This window comes from Armigeres subalbatus, chromosome 3 (genome assembly GCF_024139115.2).
Source record: "Armigeres subalbatus isolate Guangzhou_Male chromosome 3, GZ_Asu_2, whole genome shotgun sequence".
NCBI classification, from domain to species: Eukaryota; Metazoa; Arthropoda; class Insecta; order Diptera; family Culicidae; genus Armigeres; species Armigeres subalbatus.
The window spans coordinates 378,276,633-378,295,303 of NC_085141.1; the positions used below are offsets into that span (position 1 = coordinate 378,276,633).

The window sequence follows — 18,671 nt, forward strand, 5'->3', positions numbered from 1 at the left end:
CAGGGTTTTCTTTTTTTTTGTCTTTATTAAGGAGACTCGTCTCCGAAAACAGGGTTTGGTTTTACTACTGTCCGGATTTTCGCAAGAATTTCCGAAGGAATTCCTTCAGATGTCCCTCGAACCCACGACCCTCAGTATGCTAGACTGGGGCTTCAACCATGACGGGGCAATGACGTTTGAATCATTACCCGAGTAGACGAAAGTAGCTCAATACAGGTATTCTTCGATATAACGTACCCCCGATATAACGTACACTCGATATAACGTCACTCGGTATAGCGTACATTTTTCCCCGTTATAACGTACAGTTTGAACAATAATTGTAATCTTGGTAGTTATTACAAAATAATTTAGTAAATCGTTATGATCATTCATGTAGGGATGACATTATTGTATGGAGTCTAATATTATCAGCTAGAGGCATTAATTACTGTTTTCCCCACTTTGCATTGGATGATATTTAGTTAATGATGTTTTAGGCATGTCTAGTTGATATATGTCAAAGTCAGAATTGATGACAGGTTGTTTTCAGGTCTAAGTCAGCTAATGTCTAGAGGAAATTCCTGGAGAAGCTCCCAAAATAATTTCTGGTGAATTTTGTAGAGGAATTCCTTTAGGAAATTCTAAAAAAGTTCCAAAAAGAATCTCCGAATTAATTCTTAAAAAATATCTGATTGAATTCATGAAGGGATTAAAAGAAACTGAATAAATTTTCTAAACGAATTCGTAAAGTAATTTCTGGAAGAATATTTTAAAGAATGTCCAATGGTATTTTTGAAGGAATTCTCAGAAGAATCTCCGAAGGAGTTTCCTGAATATAGGAAGGAACTCGAATTGGATTTTGCGAAGCAATTCCTAGATTTCTACAGGAATTCCTTCGGATTTTTTTTTAGGAACTCCTGCAATTCCCGGAGGGATTTCTTCAAAACATCATCCCGAAATTAATACAGTAATTCCTTCAATAATTCTTCCAGGAATTCTTTCGGAATTTCCCTTAGACATTAGGTCAATACTTTCACATCGTATCCTTTCTTTAATTTCTTTCAAGAAAATCCTAAGACTTTCGGACCTCCTTCGGAAACTCCTTGAGCAACACTTTTAGAAATCATGCTAAGAATTTCTCAAAAAATTCTAGAATAAAAGTGATGAGTGTTTCCGAGAAATTCTTGAAAATGTAGTCTAATGCGTTAATTGTTTGTGAATGGCAGGTGAAACTCGTCTCGAAGGATTTCCCAGTACTTTAGCAACTGCAGTAGAGCAGGGCATGATTAGCCTCCACCACCCTATAAGACCGCATCCAACCACTCACCATAGTCCTCGAACCCAACACTAGAAGGCCAGAAGTACCTTCGTTAAGTAGCCATTAAGGGGTGGCGTAATTGGGTCGATACTATGAGACGAGGTCACTGACTTGAAAAAGGAGGTCATGATCCTGGGATGCGGTCACTATTCCAAAGTATTTTAAAGCGAACGGATGTTACAAAGTTAAAATGTTATCAAAGTTGGAAGTTAAAGAGTAGAGCGAAAGTACTTGGGACAAGAGAAGGCGTTGAGGACAACTCCACGGTATTTACGTTGAAAACCCCAGCAAGAACCGTAGTCGGCCCAATCCAGCATTGTTTCCGCTGATAGTCGATCGCCTTTCTTATTGGTCGAGTTGTAACGAAGCAAGAAGCGAGGAAGAACTCCAAGCCACCCGGCGATACCACCGGTAAGCCCGCACAGCCACAGAAGGAAGGAAGGAAGAAGAGGAAGGAAAGAGTGGTGTAGTGCTGCGAGGAAGGCCAGGGCTCTAAAGACAGGTTAACTAGCTGGGATTTCTTTGAAAAATCATCTGGAAACAACTTCGGAAAATAAATCTAAAAATTATTTTTAAATTCGTCATCAATGTTTCTTCGTAAAGAATGAATTTCAAGAATTACTTCAGAATCTACCTAATGAGTTCCTTCGAGTTACTTCTTCCTGGAATTCTTTAGGAAATTCTTCGAATCATTCATTTAGAAATATATTCACGAATTCGTTTTAAACATTATCCAGAAAAACCTTCCGAAACACCTTTAGAAAGATCTACGGAAATTATTTTGGTAATTCTTTCGGATATTCCTTAAAAAATTCCTTTGGAGATTCGTTCTGGAAATTTCTTCGGGAAATTATTAAGGTTTTGAAAATTCGCTTAGGAATTTCTTCGGAAGTTGCTTTGGATTTTTTTAGGAATTCATTTAAGTTCCTTCAGGAATTCCACTGGAAATCCCTATGGAGATTCTTTCACGAATACCTTAGGAAATTTCTTCAGAAATTCCTGTTAGCGTCGAACTTAATTTCTAAATTTAAAAAAAAACGTTGATAAAAATTAAAAATAAACAGGATTTTCTAAAGTCCTCCAGAAATTCGTTTAGAACTTTCTCCAGCAAATATTTCAGATCTTTCTGCAGGAAATTACTTTGCAACTTGCATTTTTTCAGTTTCAAACATTTCTTTAAACATTTCTCAGTAAATTTGTTTTTCGGTAATACCAGCGAAAAATGCTTCGGAGAATTCTTTTGATTTTTAGGCATTCCTTTGGGAAATAGTTAGGAAATGCCGTTTGGAATTTCTTGGCATATCCCTTTAGGAAATCCTTGACTTTTTCGTTGAAAATTCCATCAAAAGTTCCTTCAAACATTTTGTTGAAAATTCCTTTAAGGAAGTATTAAAATTTCTGGAAGAATACACCCAGCAAAATATCGGATAGAATTCAGGTATTTTGTATGATTGATTTGAAGAAAAGAATTGCTAAAGGAATCTCTGAAAAAATTATCAAAGGAATTTCCGATGAAAAAATCATAAAATTCTCCAGACTTTTATTCAGGAACTTCTCTAGAAATTCCATCGGAAATTTCGAATAAAATTGATAAAAAATACCGGGATATCAGCTTTTTTTTTAATAATGTTGGCGTATATAATTAAATTTTTTTGATAATATTCAATTTGACGAGTCACGTGCCTTATCGTGCCCTAGTTTAAATCCACTAAAGATCGCGGATACTCAATAAATAAAAAAAGGTGCAACGAAAAGCAAGCCTTGTGTTTCCAGTGCCTCTTAGCCTCTTATTTCCTGTACTTTATATAGAAATAAAATGACGAATACAATTCTTCGGGTCATTTTTCTTAGCGAACAAGTTTGTAGGAAATGTTCACAAGAAAAGCTGTTTCACACTGCTAGCTGAGCATTACATAAAAAAATAAAATTCGCCCATAAAGTACATGATAGTACAACATTTATGTAGTGTAAAATAAGGATGATTACTCATGCTTCGATATAACGTACAATTCGATATAACGTACAAACTTGAAATCGATATGTACGTTATATCGAAGTTTACCTGTAATATCGAATGTTTATTAGATAGCTAAACGAGATATGAACATGATTGATATAAGAGATAAAAGATCTGACGGCAATATCAACATTTTGCACTAAAATATCATGAGGAGATCAAGTTATGCTGTTTGTAAGAAGTGATGAATATTATTTTGATCTCGACACAAAACCACTGGCGGAGTTAAGCTGGGGCACGTGACCTATCAAATCGGATATTTTCCCTGAAATTTAATTTTATACGCCAAAATTACTCTAAAAAACTTATTTTTGTAGAATATCTTTAGGTTATTTCCGAAATAATTTTTAGACAAATCTTTAAATTTCATTGGATTCTCTAGAAATTTCTTTGCCAAATCTTTCCGGTTTTGCTTTGGAAATTTGTTCGAGAAATCATTCTGAAATTTCTCCTGGGATTTTTTTCAATAATTTCTTTTGCAAATCCTTCAGAAATTCTTTCTTCTACAGGAATAATTTAGAAAAATACACCATTAGTTCCTATTGCCATTCCTCCAAGGATTTCTTTGAAAAATCCTGTGGAAAGGCCTTTTCAAATTCATCCGGATATTTCTTCAGAACTTTCTTTGTTCTTAGTAAAACCATACAAAATTTTTTTTTTGAAATTGCTGCAAGAATTATTCCAGAAGTTTTGTTGGAAGATTTTATCCAGAAATTTTTTATAGAATTAAGTAGAAAACCCTAAAGGAGTTTTTGGAAGGGTTTCCAACAGAAATGTTAGTTGAATATTCAGATAAAATGTCCAACGGAACTCTTGGAACGGAACGGGACGGAACGGAACTTTCTACAATAAAAGGAATTCTCCTAAAGAAATTTTGGAAGGTGGGTGGTTCGATACCCGCCGGTAGGCAAAAAACTCATGTTTTTCGGTCTAAAGCTATGTCCATTTAGAATCCGGAATCATTTATTGTATTGCAGCGGCACGGAAAGTGACCGCTGCAAGAATTCTTTTACAGCGGTTTGACTACCTAGGCGCCCACTTGCTGTGGTATAAATTTCACGATATTTCGTGCAGCGAGTCAAAAATTATTCCAGATGGAAGCCGGAAGGAGAGAAAAAATCTGCACACCCACGTTGATAATTCTGCTCATCGACGATGGAACCTACTTCAAAATGGATTTCGGAAAGCTTCCTAGCCAAAAAGTGTTTGTGGTTTGTGACGAATAAGACGATGGACTGATTTTATTATTCCGGATTCTAAATGGACATAGCTTTACAGTATCGTTTTCCACGTGGCATCCTTATAGGAGTTTCTGAAGGGTTTTCCGTAGGAATTTCAATCCAATTTCCAATGAAATTCCCAAAGGATATAATGAAGGAATTTCTACGAAAAGAATTTCGGACGGATTTCCCGAAGGAATCCCTAGAAGCATTTCCGGGGGAATTTCGGAAGGAATTTTCGAAGGAATTTCGAAAGGAATTTCCTAAAATAATTTGAGCTTTCCGAGGAGTTCCTGAGGAAATTTCTCAATGATTTCAGCTAAAACAATTTCCGTAAGGAATTTCCGAAGAATTTTCCAGAGGAATTCTCAAGGAAATTCACAAAGGGATTTCTGAGAGAATTTGTAAAGGGAATTTCCGATCGGAATTTCCAAACTAAATTCTGAAAAAAATTCCGACAATTTTAAATTTCTGCAAGAATTTCTTAGGACATTCCTGCAAGAATTCTTTCGGTATATCTTGGGATTTCTTCTGGAAATCTTCCGGAGATAAATCCAGAAAACAATTATTTTTAATTGTTTTCTGTCGAAAATGAGCCAGATCTTATGGGCTCAGAAGTTATGGGGAAAATACATTTTATTTCGTAAGCAAAATACACTTTAAAACTTGCATTCATTTCATTTATCCTTAATCAATTTATTATAACAAGTTGCATTCGATGGTACTGTGCTATTGTTTCGTGTAGGCAATGTCATAATGTCGCAGCGAACCACAATCTTGAAATTTAAAGCCCAAATATTATTTTTCATACTTTAACTGCGTTTTAAAAACTTACTCATTTTTTGATCGTGAAATAGAGATCTGAGTAGGCAGAGCACATTGATGGTAGCAGATCTTTTCTGCTGTCATGATGTATATTTTTATAAATAAATATTAAAAACTGTGAATTCGCATCTAGTGAAATCTCAATAGAATATCAAGACCCAATAAAAGACCCAATAATGGAGGTAATAAGCACGTGCCATAGCTATTTTATCACTCACATCTAAACGATACTGCATTTTACTTACCTTGAAAGCGTATCCAAAACTCATGAGAAATATGTTCCGATCGCTATCATTGTTGCCTTAACTCAATCATCCAATTATTGGTACAATGCTCCAATAGTTCTGGTATTTTTTATTTTGTGTTCCTATAGCTGCGAATCCCATCGTTTTCTTACGAGACTCGCAACTATAGGAACTCTACCGCAACTATTGGTGCAAAGGCCAGTGAAAAATAAGGTATTTGAGGTTTATTTACCGATTTCGGGCAGCGGGCTGCGGGCCAGCAGGGACTATGTCCAAGGGCTTGACGATCCCTCCCCAGGCCATCTGCGAGTTGTGGGGCTTGCCTAGGATGTGGTGGGGTTTGACAGCCCAAGTAGCACATTTCGAACAGATTTGGTTGCAGCAACTTCAATGCGACCGAATTCAGTCGCATATAAGTTGCTGCAACTGAAGTGCAACATGTGTGCTACTCGGGAGTGGGCCCTGTTAAACCTCTATAAAAAGCTGCATGTATCCGCAAGTAGGCCCCACCAAAGCGACCGTGTGCCGCTCAAAGCGCACAAGCCCAAGTCCTGGTGTTAGGTGGGACGCTAAACAGCCCTGACACGACGGCCCTCCGACGAGACAGGAGGTTTGCGCAGGCCCAATAAGCCGCCTAGAAAACCAATCATTACGAACAATATAAGAGATAATGCGACTCGATATAATCGGCAAAGACCTAGGCGACGAATACAGGATCACGATTGGAAGCTTGGAACATGGAATTGCAAGTCGCTAGGTTTCGCAGGTTGCGACAGGATGATCTACGATGAATTACATCCCCGCAACTTCGACGTCGTGGCGCTGCAGGAGATTTGCTGGACAGGACAGAAAGTGTGGAAAAGCGGGCATCGAGCGGCTACCTTCTACCAAAGCTGTGGCACCACCAACGAGCTGGGAACCGGCTTCATAGTGCTGGGTAAGATGCGCCAACGCGTGATTGGGTGGCAGCCAATCAACGCAAGGATGTGCAAGCTGAGGATTAAAGGCCGTTTCTTCAACTATAGCATCATCAACGTGCACTGCCCACACGAAGGGAGACCCGACGACGAGAAAGAAGCGTTCTACGCACAGCTGGAGCAGACATACGATGGATGCCCACTGCGGGACGTTAAAATCGTCATCGGTGACATGAACGCACAGGTAGGAAGGGAGGAAATGTATAGACCGGTCATCGGACCGGATAGTCTGCACACCGTATCGAATGACAACGGCCAACGATGCATAAACTTCGCAGCCTCCCGCGGAATGGTAGTCCGAAGCACCTGCTTTCCCCGCAAAATATCCACAAGGCAACATGGAGATCACCTAACCAAGAAACGGAAAACCAAATCGATCACGTTCTAATCGACGGTAAATTCTTCTCCGACATCACGAATGTCCGCACTTACCGCAGTGCGAATATTGAATCCGACCACTACCTCGTTGCAGTATGCCTGCGCTCAAAACTCTCGACGGTGTACAACACGCGTCGAAGTCGGACGCCGCGGCTTAACATTGGGCGGCTACAAGACGGTAGACTAGCCCAAGAATACGCGCAGCAGCTGGAAGTGGCACTTCCAACGGAAGAGCAGCTAGGCGCAGCGTCTCTTGAAGATGGCTGGAGAGATATTCGATCCGCCATTGGTAGCACCGCAACCGCTGCACTAGGCACGGTGCCCCCGGATCAGAGAAACGACTGGTATGACGGCGAATGTGAGCAGTTAGTGGAAGAGAAGAATGCAGCATGGGCGAGATTGCTGCAACACCGCACGAGGGCGAACGAGGCACGATATAAACAGGCGCGGAACAGACAAAACTCGATTTTCCGGAGGAAAAAGCGCCAGCAGGAAGATCGAGACCGTGAAGAAACGGAGCAACTGTACCGCGCTAATAACACACGAAAGTTCTATGAGAAGTTGAACCGTTCACGTAAGGGCCACGTGCCACAGCCTGATATGTGTAAGGACATAAACGGGAACCTTCTTACGAACGAGCGTGAGGTGATCCAAAGGTGGCGGCAGCACTACGAAGAACACCTGAATGGCGATGTGGCAGACGAAGATGGCGGCATGGTGATGGACCTGGGAGAACGCGCGCAGGGCATAATTCTACCGGCTCCGGATCTCCAGGAAATCCAGGAGGAGATTGGCCGGCTCAAGAACAACAAAGCCCCTGGGGTTGACCAACTACCAGGAGAGCTATTTAAACACGGTGGTGAGGCACTGGCTAGAGCGCTGCACTGGGTCATTACCAAGATTTGGGAGGAGGAAGTTTTGCCGCAGGAGTGGATGGAAGGTGTCGTGTCCCATCTACAAAAAGGGCGATAAGCTGGATTGTAGCAACTACCGCGCAATCACATTGCTGAACGCCGCCTACAAGGTACTCTCCCAAATTTTATGCCGTCGACTAGCACCAACTGCAAGGGAGTTCGTGGGGCAGTACCAGGCGGGTTTTATGGGCGAACGCTCCACCACGGACCAGGTGTTCGCCATTCGCCAAGTACTGCAGAAATGCCGCGAATACAACGTGCCCACACATCATCTATTAATCGACTTCAAAGCCGCATATGATACAATCGATCGGGACCAGCTATGGCAGCTAATGCACGAACACGGTTTTCCGGATAAACTGACACGGTTGATCAAAGTGACGATGGATCGGGTGATGTGCGTAGTTCGAGTTTCAGGGGCATTCTCGAGTCCCTTCGAAACCCGCAGAGGGTTACGGCAAGGTGATGGTCTTTCGTGTTTGCTATTCAACATCGCTTTGGAAGGGGTAATACGAAGAGCAGGGATTAACACGAGTGGTACAATTTTCAATAAGTCCGTCCAGCTATTTGGTTTCGCCGACGACATAGATATTATGGCACGTAACTTTGAGAAGATGGAGGAAGCCTACATCAGACTGAAGAGGGAAGCTAAGCGGATCGGACTAGTCATAAACACGTCGAAGACGAAGTACATGATAGGCAGAGGTTCAAGAGAAGACAATGTGAGCCACCCACCGCGAGTTTGCATCGGTGGTGACGAAATCGAGGTGGTAGAAGAATTTGTGTACTTGGGCTCACTGGTGACTGCCGAAAATGACACCAGCAGAGAAATTCGGAGACGCATAGTGGCTGGAAATCGTACGTACTTTGGACTCCGCAAGACGCTCCGATCGAATAGAGTTCGCCGCCGTACCAAACTGACAATCTACAAAACGCTAATTAGACCGGTAGTCCTCTACGGACACGAGACCTGGACGATGCTCGTGGAGGACCAACGCGCACTTGGAGTTTTCGAAAGGAAAGTGCTGCGTACCATCTATGGTGGGGTGCAGATGGCGGACGGTACGTGGAGGAGGCGAATGAACCACGAATTGCATCAGCTGTTGGGAGAACCATCCATCGTTCACACCGCGAAAATCGGACGACTGCGATGGGCCGGGCACGTAGCCAGAATGTTGGACAGTAACCCGGTGAAAATGGTTCTCGACAACGATCCGACGGGCACAAGAAGGCGAGGTGCGCAGCGGGCAAGGTGGATCGATCAGGTGGAAGATGACTTGCGGACCCTCCGTAGACTGCGTGGTTGGCGACGTGTAGCCATGGACCGAGCCGAATGGAGAAGACTCTTATATACCGCACAGGCCACTTCGGCCTTAGTCTGAATAAATAAATAATTACCGATTTCGAGTATATTCCTAAGCTGTTGTCGTTTGTTTCGTATAGTGACAGTTCACCTAATTGATCAACAATGTGGGTTGCTACGTTTAATATGTAGATTCGCTAAAAACTACACTACCGCAACTATAGGAGCACCCACGACTATCGGAACTTTTACCCTAGACAAATAAAGATTGAAGACTTTTTCAAGTCACAAGGGGCAAGAAAAACACGAAGTAATTACTTCCGATCGAAAATGAACTAAACGTGTCAAAGCACTTGAAGTGTAATTAACCTTCTAGGGGAAGGGGGGGCAATATGCCCTAGCTTAGCAAACACTGCTTTATTGTCTCATTTGTAACGCTATTCGTGGGTATTTTTACATTATGCAACAGTTCAACAAGATGGCTAGTTGATGCCATTCATAAATTGTCAAAAATCTCAATCATATTGATAATATTCACATTTTAAAAAAGTGGTGATATTCTGTTGCCGGAAAACTCATGAGGCAAAACGCCTTTTAGCTGACAGCTCCTAGGGAACAAAGCACCATGCGTCGGCGAATCAGCATTCTGGTATGGATAGTGCGTGGAGACGCAAGTACATTGTAGGTTAGTTTCGCAAGGGCGTTTTGCCTCGCCAAAATGTTAGATGTTTCTTCAAAATGTGGAAATTTTCGGTTTTTCCGACCTTCCCATACACTATTTTGAAACTTTTTTCGCCTATCCTGCATAATTTTAGATCTAGTTTTGTTACGGCCATCTTAATGACGGTACATATGAGAGAAACCACAAAAGTCGTTTTGCCTCGGGGGGGCGTTTTGGGGCCTCTTCCCCTACAACCCAAATTTCAGCTTTCACTTTCAAAGTATGTACGATAGGGGAAGAGGCCCCAAAATGCAAGTGCAAAGAAATGTGTATGGCAAAACATATCTGAAAAATTTAATTTTCTTAAAGGTAGGGAGTTTACTCCAAAAATGTTTGGAACAAGTTATGTAGGAAGGTATGTGGCTACTATAACTACCAAATATTATTTTTTCCATAGTTCAATTTAGAGCAATTTCATTACTGATAGTATGCCTCGTCATACATTCATTCATTCATTTGAAATTTATTTAGAAATTCCTTGAGATCTTCCGGATATTCCTTTAAGATTTTGTTCGGAAATCACTTCTGATATTCGTTCAGAAATTCTTTTAGGGTCATTCGGAAATTACTTTAAAAGTTCTTTTGTAAATTTCATCTGAAAATTAATTTGATGTTTCCTTTACAAATCCTTCCGAAAATTCCTTTAGTACTTCCTATTTCAATCTTTGAAAAATTCTCCGAAAAATTCTTCCAACATAATTTCCGGGATAGTTCCTGCAGGCATTTTGGAAAAAAAATCTTATGGTTATACTCAAAGAATTTACTAAGGATTTCATGGAGGAAGTTTCTAAAGTATTAACGAAAAAAGTTTCAAAGGAATCAATTTAAAAGAAATTTTTAAAGAAATGTCGGAAGAAATTTCTAAAAGAATTCGTAAAGGAAGTCCTAAAAAAATTCGAAAATTTCTTTGAATTTTAAAAAAAAACAAATGTCTTGAGGAATCTCCAAAAGAAATTCTGGATTTATCTCCAAAGTAATTTCCAGAGGATTTCCTAGAAAAATCCTTAGCGTTAATCTCGAAAAAATACTTTAACGAATGTTCAAAGAAATTTTGTTCAAATTCAATGTCGGAAATGCCTTCAGGAGCTCCGTTGTACTGTTTAAAATTTACTGCACAGTCTATAGTAAACCAACCATCACATTAAACAACCAACAACTACGTGCTCCCAATTACGAACCACTCCGCCCCATCTAAATTAATCGTGGGTGTCAATGGTGCCGCTGGTCATCCCCTTTTTTTCAAGATCGCAACTGATCAACACTTGCATTCCATCTTTCCGTTCTCACTCAGATAAAAGCCTCGGTGACACGAGCGACATCATTAGCGATTCGTCCGGCGTCGGTACCAATTCCGACAGTGCAGCGTGCTCGATTGGCCACCCCAGTACGACCGTGGTCTGCATGGAGGGCTACGACGGAGGCCTATCCGGGCACATCCAGATCCAGCCTGGTGACGTTATTGAAGTGGTGGGTTCCACCGATTGCGGTCTGCTGGAAGGGTTCGTTCGGGGAACGAACAAAACCGGCTTCTTCCCTGCTCAGTGCGTACAGGAGGTCCAGTTCCGACAGAAGAGTATCATCAATGTTTCGACCTCGGCACCGCACCATCACTACGTGATCAACACTAGCAGTAATGAGATCGTTGAGCAGCAGCAGCAGCAACAACAGCAACAGTACAGTAGTCAGACGGCACCCAGGATAAAGAAGGCGTAAGTTTCTAAATAATCTTCAGATCAGTTTTAATTCTCTATCATTCCATTTCAGCGTTACTGGAGAGCCACGCGCAGTGGTCCTGCATAGAGCAAAGCGAGGTTTCGGCTTCATTCTGCGAGGGGCGAAGGCTTCTTCGCCATTGATGCAACTCAAACCATCTCCCCGATGTCCAGCCCTTCAATATCTGGACGACGTGGATCCGGGTGGTGTGGCCGACATGGCCGGACTCAAACCCGGAGATTTCTTGCTTGCCGTGAGTATTGAAATGGGGGAATTCCAATGAACGTTAGATTTTCACTTCAATTCTTCATTTTGCAGATTAACAACGAAGACGTCACGTGTGCCTCCCATGAACACGTGGTCGATCTGATCCGTAACTCGGGTTCACTCGTATCGATGACTGTCGTGACCCTTCCCCACAACCTGGTCAATTCGATGATGGAGAGTGCGATGGCGGCTGGGTCCAGTTCCGTCGGCGAGGGAAGTCAACATTCCGGTTCCGGTATGAGTACGCCGGTTTCGTCACGGCAGTGTTCAACGCTTCCGCGACGAATGAACGGAGGGCCAGCCAGCTTGGCCGGTTGTAAGCTACCGGCCCCGATGCCACCGCGAAGAGATCCAAAGACAACACTTAGCGTAGGACGAGCACGTGCCAAATCGATGGTCGCCGGGTTGGAGGGAGGAGGCGAGAAGGATGATGATGATCTACCAAATCAAACCAAGTCTACGTCGGCGGAATCCATCCACCAGCAGTCGCAATCGGCAATCAACACACCGACGCAGGGAGGACCAGGAACGCCGGTCCAACCGAGGACTGCGAGTATCAAGTCGCGGCCCACTTCTAGTCGAATCACAGCGGCTGAACTGGAGGAGCTGTTCCAGCGACAGCAGGGCGTTGATGCGAATCGCTGTTCGATGCTGATGACCAGTTCTCGATTCCAGTCAGGCTTTGACAGTGGAGCTGCAACGCCTCCGACTTCTCCGCAGAAGGGGCCAATAGTGTACGCAAGTGTGGCAGAAATGAAGCGCAAAAAGTCATCCAAGATCGGCACGCTCAAGGGTCGTCCCATTCCCATACCGCAGGTTGGATCCGACTTGAAGCGTACCTTCCACAGCACACCGGATCTGGCGTCCAGTGGAACGGCGTCCGCAACCGGCAGTGCCGGCACGCTGACGCCCTCGGCCAGCTGGTTCAACACGGTCGGCCACAAGGGACACCGATCTCAAGACGATGTGCACAGCCTACACATGTCGATGCAAAGACTGAATCTCCCACCACCAAATCATCCACCTCCGCCGCCACCTATCGGGCAGGTCGTCAAGGTGGACATCTCGCGGGGCTCCGAGTACGAGTGTCTCACCGCACTGCAGAAGCACATCCAGCAGAAAGCCAAACAACGCTCGCAGATGATCAAGGAGGCGGAGATCATGTCCAGCTTCAAGCCAGCTTCCAACGCGAAACTGTATGCTTCGCCCCAAGATATCAGGAACGTGGGCTACCGGACGACGAGCGTACCGTCTAGCAGCAGTGGCAACAGTAGCAGCGGCAATAGCAGTACTAGCACGGAGGTGAGTTTATTGATTGTTTCAGTTCGTATAATGTCTGAGATTCTAGGAGAAATGGGAGAATTATGAATAGTCAATATTCATTAGATGCTAGACTAAGGCTTTCAAGAATTGCGGTGTAGTAAGACTTTCAAGAATTACGAAGTAATTTTCAAAGATTTCCAAAGGGATGATTGCGAGGATGATTGCGGTGTTAGTCATTGAGCATAGTTTAATAATTACATTATTTATTAATTTAAATTCATCTTTTGGCTAGTTAGGGACAAAAGGTCAAAGGGACAAAGCGCCGAAAGGGACAAAAGGTCGAATGTGACAAAATATCGAAAAGGACTTCCTTTTTCCTTATGTTATTTTCCTTCCTCCTTTTCCTTCTTCTTTTTTACTTCATATTTCTCAATTCTTCCTCCTTCTTTCTTCCTTCATCCTTCATTCTTATTTCATCCTTCACCCTTCTTGTTTCTTCTTTCACTCTCTCTTCTATCTTACTTTTCCTTCTTTTTTTTCCTTCTTTCAACTCCCTTCTTCCTTCTTAATTCATCATTCTTCATTCTTCCCTCTTTCTTCTTCCTTTTTTTTTCATTTTCATTTTTCCTTTATCCTTCTTCCTTCCTCCTTCTTCTTTCTCTCTTCTTATTCTTTCCTTTATCCTTCTTCCTTCCTCCTTCTTTTTTCTCTCTTCTTATTCTTTATTTCTTTTTCTTTCTTCCGTCTTTCTTCGTCCTTCATCCTTCTTTCTTCTTACTTATTTTTTTCTTCTTCCTTCTTTTTTCTTCTTTCTTTCTTATTCCTTCTTCTATCTTTTTTCTTTCTTTTTTCTTCTTCCTTTTTCTTTTTTTACCTTCTGTCCTTTCCGACCTTTTAATACTTTCGACCTTTTGTCCTTTCGGCCTTTTGTCTTTCGAACTTTTGTCATAGATTTACATTTTGCATATGTTCGATTAATTATTTATTGTTCATTGCTTCCCCAGATTCGAAAGGCTTCATCAATTCGGTCGAACTCGAGCACTGGCAGTGCAATCAATGTGACCACCGTTACAATCGGTGCAAACGGCAATGGTAGCATAACCAGCGGAGGTAGCAATCCGTATGCTCAACCGGGTCGTCCAGCGGTTATGCAGCAGACCGCACAGCCCCAACAACAACAGCAGCAGCAGTACAAATCTTCTGGACCTCCCTTACCTGATCCGGACTACAGCTTGAGCGAATCCGATGCGGAGGAAGATAACTCCGTCCGACTGGTGAGAAGCAATCTCAAGAAAGTCAACGGAGGGCTAGCCGCGGCGGAATTGAACGGGTCGAGTAAGCTCTCGGTTGGCGGCGGATCTGTCAATCCCGGCATGGCCGCCGAAACTAGCGGAAACAGTAATGCTAGGTGAGATGCAGAATGCGTTTTGTTCGTGACTTAGATTACGAAAAAAAATGTTTTTTTCTTTCAGTGGTAGCAGTTCCGGATCAAGCTCGGTCCCGCATTCATTCTCTGTAGAGGAGATCCAGAAGATCCGCACTAAGCTCAAGTCCTCGAAATCTTACCCGAATGACTTTCTGCGACAGCAAAATCAAACTGGGTCGAATCAACAACCCGGTGCTAATCAAGCTAATGAAGACAACGGTGATAATAGTTCGTCAGGAGTTAGCAGTGATCAAGAAATTACGGTAACTTGCAACGATAAACCGTCGGCGCCAGCGATAGACCCCAAAAAGGTAGGTTCAATTCTGGAGCAGAAAAAGATGGCGGTTATGATCACGGCATCCGTACCGGTTGTTCGGAGTGACGATGACGATGATCAGAGTCCCAGTCCTCCGGCTACCGGCTTTCAGCGGCATAATTCGCTTACGCGAAAACAAGCCGCAACGATCGCAGCAAACCGTGCGAAAGCCAACCATCAAAACATTCAACAGAGGCATGTGGTTACCTTGGCAACACTGCCACCCCCGATTGAAGCGGACTTGGAAGAGACCGATTCCGGAGCCTTGCCGGTCGATGGTCCCGATGGGGTTGGTGTGGCGATGGTGCTACCTCCGCCGGCGGAATTCAGCGATACTATCGCAGCTGGAGGAGGCCATTTGCAGCAGCAGCAACATCACCACCACCATCACCAGCATCAGCACCATTCGACGGCAGGGATGGTCAGTGGTCATAACCCCAACTGCAAACGGGTTCGCATCGTGGGGGCCGTACCCAAAGTTAATCGACTAAACAGTCAGTAGGTGACCATTTGATTTAGATAGCCACTATTTTATTGCACTCTGTCAAGCAAACATAGATAAATAGACACGAACATAAAGCAGTCGATCGTATTATGTAATTGAATTCAGAAAACTAGCAAGGCCTATGCATTCACTTCATTAGAGCAAAAGGAAGCTTATCTATACAGCTATCCGAGGTGTGTTAAATAAACTCATAACATCTCTGAAAGTAATTAAGCAACTATCTAATAGGGAATACACGCTCAAACGGTTGCCTAAATTCAACACACAAAAACACGTTCCGAGCTCATGTATCTAAAATCACGTGCAATATCGTCCCAGACACATCTTAACTATGAGTGTCACAGCATGCAGCATCTGAGTGTTTCGTGTTAGCACACTAGGCCAAAAAAGTGACAGCTGTAAAATAAGAATCAATGCTGTGCTCATACTTTGGAAACAGTATTTTCAATATGACATTTTTTTTAAAGAGTGCGAAAAAGTCCTTTCAAGTCGTTCCAAAGCCTAGTTCAGAGGGCGCTGTGAGTTGAACGATTTGAGAATTCTTTTTTCGAAAGCACTTTCAAAGTATTAATGTTAGCATTAGTTCATCTGTGCATTCTGCGTTGAATTAATATTCTTATGTAAAATAGTCATCCTTACTGTCTTTATTTTTCGCTCAAGACATATAATTTGTATGTTAACCAGGTGTAAATTTTCTTTGTCTTTGTATATTTGAGTAACTTTTTAGCAAGCAGAATCATTTCATATCTTCTGTCTTTAATTAATTACATTAATTAACAAGTCAACAGAGCAGTAGCTGAAATAAGATTCAAAGAAAAAACAGATATTCGAAGAAAAAATATCTACCCAACAATTTAGATCGGTAGGTTTTAACTATACTCAATGAACTAAAGGCGAATTCGAAGTGTAGCTGTTGTAAATTTTTTCGAGCTCGATATTTATCGACAGGATATGAAAATTTGTATTCAAGTCTTACCACGCTATTTAAAAGAATAGAACAAGCACCATTCTTCCATTTAGTTTTTCCCATTGCAGACCCAAACAATGTCTCGAAGAGTGGTAAAATATGATTACTTTATATTTTTATAACCTTTATAGCAAAACCGTAGAAAATACGAATGCGTTCAATAATATATCTCATTATTAAACAAATTTTCCAGCATCCGCATTAAATGAAGAGATATACGGCCATTTAAAGTAAAAATAAATCGAAACCATAGCGGACTTTTACTATATTGAATTGGAGGAAAATTATAGAATTCATATAATCAACACATTTAATACAAAAATGAAGCAGAGCAAACGTTAGATACAACCAAAACAAACGAATAGAACACGCCAATCTGTCCGCTTAACAAGTAAATTACAAATAGACTAAATATTTTAAATCTGCAATCGCAACTGTCATTGCAATCAACTGCATTTTGAAATCTCAGCAACCACCACAACAACATGAATCCCATTACACGCGTACTCTCACACAGCCACACAAGCAACGCAATAGCTCAGCCTTCAAAACGAATAGCAGCAGACGAAATAGAAACATGAACTTATCGAAATCGAACAATAGCGACAGCGGATAGCATTTCAAAGATACACGTTTTAAAACAACAGACAAATTCCCCGACACCCGTCCTTTCTATGTGTGTAGTGATGCTGTGTGCTAACTACACCGACCCACAGTAGTGCAGTGATCGAATACATTCACACTCACATACACACACGGGCACATGAACACACACACATACAAAACCAATATGCATTAGTGGATAGGCAAGCAAAGTATAGCATAGTAACTAGCATACATACAGAACATTATGCAGTATGATATTAACGAGAGAGATGAAGAAAGCGAAATGGTAAAATGCTATAACATTTTATGGTAAATAAAATAATAATAATGATCAATATTCGATGTAGTTGCATTGATATGAATTTGAAAGAACATACCCTCGTCTTAATTTTTCTATTTTATTTATGTATTCATATCATCACCATACCTATAAGTTTTTTAGTCTTGGCAAATAACAGACATGACGCATCGAAACGAATAGAGGCGGTACGTTATGCAACGTACACACCAGTCAAGCAGTTTGACGAACATTGACTCCGCCCCCCAGAAAACGCTTCGGTTGCTGCTTTGTTTGGGGCCATCCAGAAACCACGTGGTCATATTTTTGAAGATTTTCAACCCCCCTCCCCCCCATGTGGCTTATCGTGGTCATTTGGCAGACACCCACCACTCCCCCCCCCCCTAATGACCACGTGGTTTTTTTTTTTTTCAAGTACAAAAATTTTAAAAAAAATAATGTAACTAAAACATATGGTTAATCCGATCAATTTTTTCAAAATTGATTAAAAATCAAACTAAACCCAGCATGGAAATTACAAATTTTCATAAATTCGAATGTGTATCAGATATTAGGATATCTAGAACACGCACACCTTCGATGCATCAGGAGGATACAAAAAAATGTGGACTCGCGAATATGTTATAAAAATTTCGAGAAAAAATTGTAATGATTTAGAAATTTACCAAAATATCCCTATATTTTTTATTAATTTTTTTATTTCTTTCTTTTAAATAATTTTAAAGTTCATCACTGAATATCGCTATAGATTCCTAAGAGTATTTGGGACTTTCCGTAGCTCTGGAGGTACTGGAAAATCTTTAGATATTAACCTCAACGAAGCATCTGAAATGAACTCTTACAGCAACAAGTTTTCCAGAGAATCACAAAGTTAATACGTAACCTTAGAGACGCAAATAAAACCTCCTACTGTTGTTTCTTTTGAGTAGCATTCCTGCAGAAATTTCAGTATTGTTTTCAGAATCATCAAATTAGTTTACTTTCCAATATTAATAGGTTTTCCTAAGGACATACAAGTTTTATTCAGAATCTCAAAACTCTCTTCATTATGCCAAGATTCTATGATTCTTATCAGATCCATAACACAATGTCCTTGAAAATTCCAATAAACATCAAATTCCGAAGAATTTCCAGTATAAATTAGAAAAAAAATCCAGCTTACTTTTTTTACAGAATCTCTAAAGATTTTTTTCAAAATCCTGGGCACCTTTAATAAATCTTCAAAAGAAATTCTTCTAAATTTCCAATGGAATTTTTTTCGTTTTCCAACAGAAATTCTTAGACATTTTCAGCAGTTTTTTTTTAATTTCCAAAAGAAATTATTAGGAGTATGCCAAAATATTTCCGATGGATATTCCTAAGATTTTCCAGTAGAAAATCGAAAAAAGTTCATCCGAATCACCAATAATG

At 41.4% G+C, this 18,671-nt stretch overlaps 1 protein-coding gene across 6 annotated transcripts in view; it reads left to right on the forward strand.

The window, feature by feature from the left end:
* Window positions 1–17,300, forward strand: part of LOC134226601 (SH3 and multiple ankyrin repeat domains protein 1) — a 425,678-nt gene extending 408,378 nt beyond the window's left edge. For all 6 annotated transcript variants that reach the window (XM_062707471.1, XM_062707474.1, XM_062707476.1 and 3 more), the window contains 5 exons: window positions 11,192–11,609; window positions 11,665–11,866; window positions 11,932–13,182; window positions 14,148–14,551; window positions 14,616–17,300. In XM_062707471.1, coding sequence (XP_062563455.1) covers window positions 11,192–11,609; window positions 11,665–11,866; window positions 11,932–13,182; window positions 14,148–14,551; window positions 14,616–15,387 — 3,047 coding nt within the window. In that variant the 3' untranslated portion in view covers window positions 15,388–17,300. The remainder of the gene's footprint in view (window positions 1–11,191; window positions 11,610–11,664; window positions 11,867–11,931; window positions 13,183–14,147; window positions 14,552–14,615) is intronic.
* Window positions 17,301–18,671: the final 1,371 nt, after the last annotated feature.